At 36.4% G+C, this 8,480-nt stretch overlaps 1 protein-coding gene across 2 annotated transcripts in view; it reads right to left on the bottom strand.

The window, feature by feature from the left end:
- The window catches only part of LOC107676429 (zinc finger MIZ domain-containing protein 1-like), a 17,005-nt gene extending 9,900 nt beyond the window's left edge, over window positions 1–7,105 (bottom strand). The window contains exons 1-9 of one of the 2 annotated variants that reach the window (XM_016470974.1): window positions 6,787–7,105; window positions 6,577–6,691; window positions 6,311–6,501; window positions 5,824–6,016; window positions 5,519–5,728; window positions 3,775–3,894; window positions 2,943–2,987; window positions 2,700–2,862; window positions 2,186–2,327 (exon numbers count right to left, since the gene is read on the bottom strand). In XM_016470974.1, the coding sequence (XP_016326460.1) occupies window positions 2,186–2,327; window positions 2,700–2,862; window positions 2,943–2,987; window positions 3,775–3,894; window positions 5,519–5,728; window positions 5,824–6,016; window positions 6,311–6,501; window positions 6,577–6,691; window positions 6,787–6,971 (1,364 nt within the window). In that variant the 5' untranslated portion in view covers window positions 6,972–7,105. The remainder of the gene's footprint in view (window positions 1–2,185; window positions 2,328–2,699; window positions 2,863–2,942; window positions 2,988–3,774; window positions 3,895–5,518; window positions 5,729–5,823; window positions 6,017–6,310; window positions 6,502–6,576; window positions 6,692–6,786) is intronic. The other variant, XM_016470975.1, reaches the window with a different exon arrangement.
- Between the last annotated feature and the right edge of the window lie 1,375 nt (window positions 7,106–8,480).

The raw sequence follows: 8,480 nt of genomic DNA, 5'->3' as shown, positions 1-8,480 counted from the left end.
GGCATAGAGGAACTACAATAATGCAAAGTAATTGAAAAAAAATGTTTTTTGAACATTAAAGCATGTCAACATATTCTGTTACACCAAATACACAAAATAATGATCTTTAAAAAAGCATCATATGACCCCTTTAATACTGGAAGTGTCAAAGCTGCACTAGACTAGTCAGATGTGAGCACAAGCAGAGGCTTAAGTACAATAAAATCCACAAAGAAAAAGAAGTATTTGCAATGAATTTTAATTGGTAAAAAAAAATAGGTTACACTTTATTTTAAGGTGTCCTTGTTACAGTGTAATTACACATTTAAATACTGAGTAATATTAATTAACTACATGTACTTACTATATGGTTGTCACGGATGAGCCAGGCTCGCTCACCTCCCAATCACAACGTGCACCTTCTTCTAACTTCTAACTGGACACACCTGCTCATCATCACTAATCACCTCTCCATATAAACGCACACCTCATCAGCGTCTGGCGTCTGATCTCACATTGAGCAACGGACTCATTCCTATTCTCCCTTGCGCTAGTCATCGACTCCCGGACTTTTCGTCTCCTACCTTCCTGGATTCCTCTCCTCTTCTCAGCGTCCCCGATCTCCCAACCTGCAAGGTTCAGGACAGTATTATTACTATCTCTCTTTCGATCTCTACAACCCATCGTTGCTTTGCTCATCTGTTTGCTCATTCACTCCCTGCTGTTAATAAACGGTTTACACCGACCATCATCTCTCTGAGTCGTTCTGTTACAGAAGATCAGACCTTCAAAGAACATACAGCAGGATGAGCGCCCCGGATCCGTTTCAGGAGCTCGTGGTCGCTATCAAACGAGCACTCACGGCACCCTCCACCGCTACCGCAGGCAATACCACTCCTTCTCCCCCCACACAGGACCTCAAACCATCCACACCCACTGCTAAAACTCCCATCTTCTCCTTCTGTCCCCTCACTGAGGCAGAAGTGTCCAAACTTCTCCTCTCCAGCCATCCTAAAACATGCCCTCTGGACCCAATCCTCTCACACTGTCACGGATGAGCCAGGCTCGCTCACCTCCCAATCACAACGTGCACCTTCCCCGGAATTCTAACTGGACACACCTGCTCATCATCACTAATCACCTCTCCATATAAACGCACACCTCACCTCCGCTCAGCGTCTGATCTCACATTGAGCAACGGACTCATTCCTATTCTCCCTTGCGCTAGTCATCGACTCCCGGACTTTTCGTCTCCTACCTTCCTGGATTCCTCTCCTCTTCTCAGCGTCCCCGATCTCCCAACCTGCAAGGTTCAGGACAGTATTATTACTATCTCTCTTTCGATCTCTACAACCCATCGCTGCTTTGCTCATCTGTTTGCTCATTCACTCCCTGCTGTTAATAAACGGTTTACACTGACCATCATCTCTCTGAGTCGTTCTGTTACAAGTGGTGTACGGTTCAGTATTAACGTTACTTTTTTATTGTATCAATTATTTTATTTTATTGTATCAATTATTTACCATTTTATTATAATAAATTATTTAAAATGTTATTATAATAATAAAATAAAGCATTATTAAAAATATTATTATTTATATAATAAATTAAAACAGGGGTGTACAGTCCAGTTTGAAGGTTACTTTATATTGTATCGATCATTTTATCATAATTTCATTAGAAATAATAATAATTTTTTATTTTATTATAATAATTGTAAAAGTTATAATAAATTAAAACAGTGGTGTGGAATCCAGTATTAGTTACTTCTGCATCATATCAATCACTTTATCATAATTTTATTAAAATGTAAAAATAGATTTTTCATCATGGTGAAGACTTGACATTTGTAACAGTAATATAATTTAATTTTAAAAAATGTGAAATTAGCAGCACCTTCACACACATTCGTCTCTGTGTGTGTATGAGTGTGTGTATGAGTGTCTGTGTCTGTGTGTGTATGAGTGTGTGTGTGTGAGTGAGTGTCCCCGTAATTTAAAAGGCTTATAAATCATTCAGAATGAAGTTTTTTGAAAATCTAAAAATGCACAAAGTTTCCTGTGAGGGGTAGGTTTAGGGGTAGGGTAGGTGTAGGGCAATAGAAAATACGGTTTGAACAGTATAAAAACCATTACGCCTATGAAGAGTCCTCATAAACCATAAAAACCAACATGTGTGTGTGTGTGTGTATGTGACAGTGTCTGACCTCCACATGAGCATCTGGTGGACGGTGGGCTGCAGGTGGAAGATGTGATTACTGACGGCCAGGTTGTGTTCCAGTCTGAATGGCTCCAGAACCACACCGTCCCGAACCGGGAACATCAGCCGGAGCTCCTCATTAGGGTTACCTAGGAAACAAGAGGGAGATTAAGCCTATTTAATGATTCGATATTCTTAAAAGTGATGTCATTAAATATTAACGTTGCATATGTTTTTTTTAATTGTCCAGACTGATGTTAAATGCTCTTCTGAAATAACTAAAAACTTACTTGAGAAGGTAAAAGAGGTATTGTTTTCTGAAAAAGTATCAATTTTTGCTTACAACAAGAAAAAATATCTGTCAGTGGGGTTAATATCTTAATTCATTTTGTTTCTCAAGTAAATGCATCTTGATTTAAGAATGTTTAGGTGTTTGTTCTGGAAAACAAGACAAAAGTATTCAGGAAAATAATTTATTCCGGCCAAGATGATGTACAGTGACGGCCGGAAGAGGCTCATACCTGGAGCAGGTGCATTAATGTTGGGCTTGATATCAGGAGGAAACGGGGGCTTCATGTCCTGGTTTGGTGACAGATACGGTGGCATATTACTTCCTGGGGTCACGGGGGGCGTGGGGTCACCCGGCAACGGAGAGTGAGGGTAACTGCCCATCGGCCGCGGAGGCTACAATCACATCAGATGAAAATGTAAACGTCTGAAACCATGAATATTTCAACTGCTGACTGGACATCAAACTAACATACCGCACTGTAATGAAAGTTTCCCGTGCTGAAGTTACTGCTCGGTTCCTTTAGCAAAGACAGAGAGAAAGACACTTTCAATGAGCTTGCCAGTTGTTTTTGAAATGTAGAAACATGAGACTACTTAAGAATTTGGCTATATAATATTAAAATATATTTCAATAAAATTGTCAATTTTATTATGAAAATATAAAATATATTAGAATAAATTATTATTGTTTTTATAATTATTATTATTATGAAACTATACAAATATATAATACTTTAAAATAGTAGTGTGTAGTCCATTTTTTATTGTAGCAATCATTTTCTCATAATTTTATTGAAATTTAATATAATAAATTATTATTAATTTTATATATATATAAATATTGGTCTTATAAAGACTAACATAAAATTCATAATAATAAATTATTTTATTACTATTAATAAATAGTAATAAAATAAATGTTTATAATACTATAATAAATGTAAAATTATACTAAATTAAAACTTTTTATTGTATCAATCATTTAATCATAATTCTTTACAGAATTTATTATAATACATTATAATTAATTTTATATAAATACAATGTTTATATATTTGTATTATAAAATATAACATAATAAGATACATTATAATAATGTTTAATAAATTATTAATTATATTATCAGAATAAAATTATTTTAAGGAATTATAAGTAATTAAAGTGCAGTATTACAGTAAGTTCTTAATGTATCAATCACTCTAAAAATCTATTTTTCATAATGGTGATGATGTCACACCTCTAATAAAACAATTAGTAATCAAATATTGTGTTATTAAAAGAAGGTGTCTGATGTTAGTGGAGGACCTTGCAGAACTGTCCCATGCCGCAGGCCTGGTACTGTCTCTGAGCTGAGGAGAGGTGAGGATACTGACCCTGCTGAGAGCCAAACAGACCGTTTGGTCCGTACTGCGGCCCGTAGCTCCCCTGGAGAAAAACAAACACCTTCAGTCAAATCTCAAACAGATACAAGAACAGCAAAACAGAGATTCTGGTTTATGGGGGTCAGGTGCATCACCACTAAAGATAAAAACACCACAAACAGACACAGATACAGCCGCTCACAGCTCACATGAAACTACCTTTACTATCAAATGTGACCCTGGAGCACAAAAGCAGTGTTAAGTCACTGGGGTATATTTGTAGCAATAGCCAACAATACATTGAATGGGTCAAAAGTATTGATTATTCTTTTATGCCAAAAATCATTAGGATATTAAGTAAAGATCATGTTCCATGAAGATATTTTGTAAATTTCCTACCGTAAATATATCAAAACTTAATTTTTGATTAGTAATATGCATTGCTAAGAACTTCATTTGGACAACTTTAAAGGTGATTTTCTCAATATTTTGATCGAGAACCATACATCAATGGAAAGCTTATTTATTCAGCTTTCAGATGATGTAGAAATCTCAATTTAAAAAAATTGACACTTAAGACTGGTTTTGTGCTCCAGGGACACATATGCTTATTAACTGGAACTGTATTTTTATTAAGAATAGAGACAAAAGGCATGAATGATGATCGGTATTTTGCATCTTCAACTAAGATAAAATTATAAACACCCAAAATAATTAGATTTTTATGATTTTATATAACCTTACGTCATTTAAATCATGTTCTATAATTGGTACAGAGGCCTAATTTTGCGATATTGCTGGGGTGAAAGGTTTTTGGGAAAAAATTTTGCCATTTAATGGGCCATTTTATCTTGTTTGTTTTTATTTTTTAATCAGCATCAAAGGTTATTTAATGTCAAAAAACAGGATACAACATAAAAAACTGGGAAAAAAAGTCAATTTTTAACAAAAATTCTAATACATACTGTGGATGGACTTTTAACTAGTTTATAAGTTAAAATACACTTATAAATACAAATATTTTTAAATAATTTAAGTTCTTAAATAATTCGGCAAAAAGATCAAATTCATGAATAAAAAATTTAAAAAATTATATTTATATAGCACTTTTCATACATATAATACAACTCAAAGTGCTTCACAAGCATAAATAAATAAAGGTTTTAACATTTTTGTGAGGTCTACACTAATATGCAAATGTATGCATATTTAAAAAGTATGCCTATATTTTGCATATTTTCAAAGTTTATATGAGAAAAATCAGTTTACAAACATTCTCTGCGTATTTAAAAAATTGCAAAGTGTAGAGAAAAGTTAAATTAACTGTACATTTGACCAGTGTTGGGTAAGTTACTCTAAAAAAGCAATTAATTACTAACTACAAATTACATCTTCAATGGTGTAATTAGATTACTGTACTAATTACTTTATCTAAAAAGTATGGCATTACTTATATTACTAATTACTTTCTAAATACATTTTACCATTAGATGTTACATTTTAATGTTTGTGTATGTTAATGTAATATTGTTTTATATCGAATTGATCTTTAGTCTATACAGCATTTAATGCAGTTACATCAGAAGTAACTGTAATTATATTACACAAAAATTCAGAGTAATCCCTTTTTCAAGGTAACCTAGTAATGCATTCCATCCAATACTGTATTTGAGATGCTGATTTCTCACCTCTCCAGGATACGGTCTCTTCACCCCCTGCACTAGCCGTGGCCCGTAGCCCTGCTGGGGCGTTCTCTGACCCCCGTACGGCCCCATCTGCCCCCGAGGCTGCCCCACGTTCATGGCCCCAGGGTGAGCAGGGGGCCCCCGGGGGCCGGGCTGATTCACAAACGGAGTGCTGTAAGCCTGGTTTGGTCCCATTTGAAAGGAGGAACACATCTAGAACGCAAACAAACAAAATGCTTTGTTCAAACTCATTGTTTCAATTAGAAATTATTATCTAATTAGTGCCACAATGACAGATGCTCCCTCACCGGGCCGCATTGGTTCATGTCCTTGTGTTGCGTCTCCTGTAGCGCGGCAACCGTCGCCGTGGCTGTAGCGGTCGCCGTAGCAGCGGCAGCAGCCACAGCAGCGGCGGCAGCAGCTGGTTGGCTGAAGTCAGAAGGGGGGCGTGTCTGTGAAGGCAGGCCCATCCCACTGGCGTGGTTAGGACCGCCCCCATAACTGCACAAGAGAGAAAGAGTTTGGATTCACGAAACGTTCTGAAAAATAAAATATTGCAATTTTCTTCTCATTTTTAACTTAAGAGTAAAGGTAAGAATATTTTGCATACCCAAAAATGTTTCTTAAAATTGTTCTACAGACAAAACTTAAGGGCGTGTTTATTATGATTGTTACATGATCTGCAAGGACCGCAAATCATTGTCTCAGCATCGGATGCTCTGCAGTGAATGGGTGCCGTCAGAATGAGTGATGCAATGCTACATTTCTCCAAATCTGATGAAGAAACAAACTGACCTGCTCCCGAATCCTCCTCCTCCAGGGTAACTGGATTTCCCGTACATCCCCGGCTGCATGTAGGCCTGGTTTGGATTGGCCTTGGAGGAAAACTGCTGGTGTCCGGTAAACTGTCCCGGGTTCATACCTCCATTACCTCCCGTCACAGGGTTCATATGGCTGTTTGGGTTTGCCATGGGGCTCCCCAACACCTAAACACACACACACGTTATGACATGCACTCAAACAGCAGCATGTGCTCTGAACGGTGTTAAATACACTCTGACCTGACTCTGTGATGTATTGGTCACACCCCATACAGTGGTCACCACGGAAACAGAACCCGGCGGCTGATTGGTGTTTTGTTGCCAGGAGACGGAGTCATATTGAAATGATGCATCACTATGGAGATTACAAATGGATGTTAACAGTTAACATGTGCAGCAGTGTGTCAATATGTGTGTGTGTGTGTGTGTGTGTGTGTGTGTGAAACTGACTCGTGTGACAGAGCCGGTTTTATGTTGTTGATGTTGGCCTGCATCGGGTTCTTGCCCACAGATGGATCGGGTTGTCTGCTTTTCTGATGACGCAGCAGCAGAAGTCGACCCAGATCCTCACACCACGAGGACAGCAACGCTACACAAACACACATTAAATGGGTCATATTTGATATATGGGTCATATTATTTGATGTTTTTCCCTGAGGTGCTGGAGCTGATTTTTCTCTCTAAATCACTCTGATTAACTGGTTATGGGGAGGAAGATTTGAGTTCTGAAAGTTACGTTTTCATAATACAACTGAACCCCCAAAAAGATCAAAAGATCAAGGGAAAGTTGATTTTTCATGACATAAGGAATATACCATGTTTACATTTTTTTTATAATAATTAATTTCTTAATAAATAAATAAATATATACAATTTTTAATTTAAAATGTATTAAAAATGATATATTTTTTTTAAATTATACCATATGTATTAAAACATTTACAACAAGACTGTGTTATTTCAGTATTATTGCGATACTACTATAGCTTATATTAATATTTTGAATTGGTTTTTATTTTTATATTTTCTATTTTTTTTAATTTTAGTTCAAGTTTTAGTAATTTGTTGTTTGTTTTTGTCATTTTTATTAGTTTTTTATATGTCTGTAGTTTTTATAGATTTTTATTTCAGTTTTAATTTCATTTATTTTAGTACATCAAGTTAAACTAAATGAGAATGAGAAATGTTGCCTTGCCAACTAGCTGAAATTAAACAAGTGTACGTTTTTAATATTTCATACTATTTTATTTTATTTTAGATAAAGTTTATTTTATTAAGTAATGAAAATGATTTTATGGTTTTAGTTTTAGCTGACTATTAATAACCCTGCTGCAAGATCTAAAGCATTTGACCATGTGAACTCTATTTCAAACAAATTTAAAACACTTTTGAGTGTGAAATAACCACTGGATCTGAAATAGTTTGTCAGGTTGGTGGCATCAAATCTTCGAAACAGCTGCATAGTAGCAATAAACAAGATCTCCACAGCCACAGCGGTATATTTAATTCAGTTTTCAGAATTATATCAGATTTGCCAGAAGATGAAATAATAAAGCGGAATTAATTGTTGTACCAGGCAAGTGATTTCCATGCATTTATTGATTTATTAATTTGGTAATAAGTTGTATCATGTATGGTCAAGCTCTGCTTTGCTTCAGGGTTTAAAGGTATCTGTCTTTTTTTTTGTTTGCTATACCATCAGACCATACTTTACTCTTTTCTGATGTACTAAGAGCTCTATGATGTGTGATCTATCAGAACTGAAACAGATACAAGCGGACAGGGACAGATCTGCAGTTTGATGAAACACACAGACACAGACACAGACACAGACACACTTACACTCTCACACGCACACGCACACACAGACAGACACAGACACAGACACAGACACACAGACACAGACAGACACGCACGCACGCACACACGCACACACACACACACACAGACACACACACACACAGACACAGACACACACACACACAGACACACACAGACAGACAGACACACACAGACACACACAGACACACACACACACAGACACAGACACACACACACACAGACACACACAGACAGACAGACACACACAGACACACACAGACACACACACACACAGACACAGACACACACACACACAGACACAC

This window comes from Sinocyclocheilus anshuiensis, unplaced genomic scaffold (genome assembly GCF_001515605.1).
Source record: "Sinocyclocheilus anshuiensis isolate Anshui unplaced genomic scaffold, SAMN03320099.WGS_v1.1 scaffold2270, whole genome shotgun sequence".
Lineage (NCBI taxonomy): Eukaryota > Metazoa > Chordata > Actinopteri > Cypriniformes > Cyprinidae > Sinocyclocheilus > Sinocyclocheilus anshuiensis.
The sequence above is the reverse complement of the archived record's forward strand: the minus strand, read 5'-3'. Positions and strand labels throughout refer to the sequence as shown.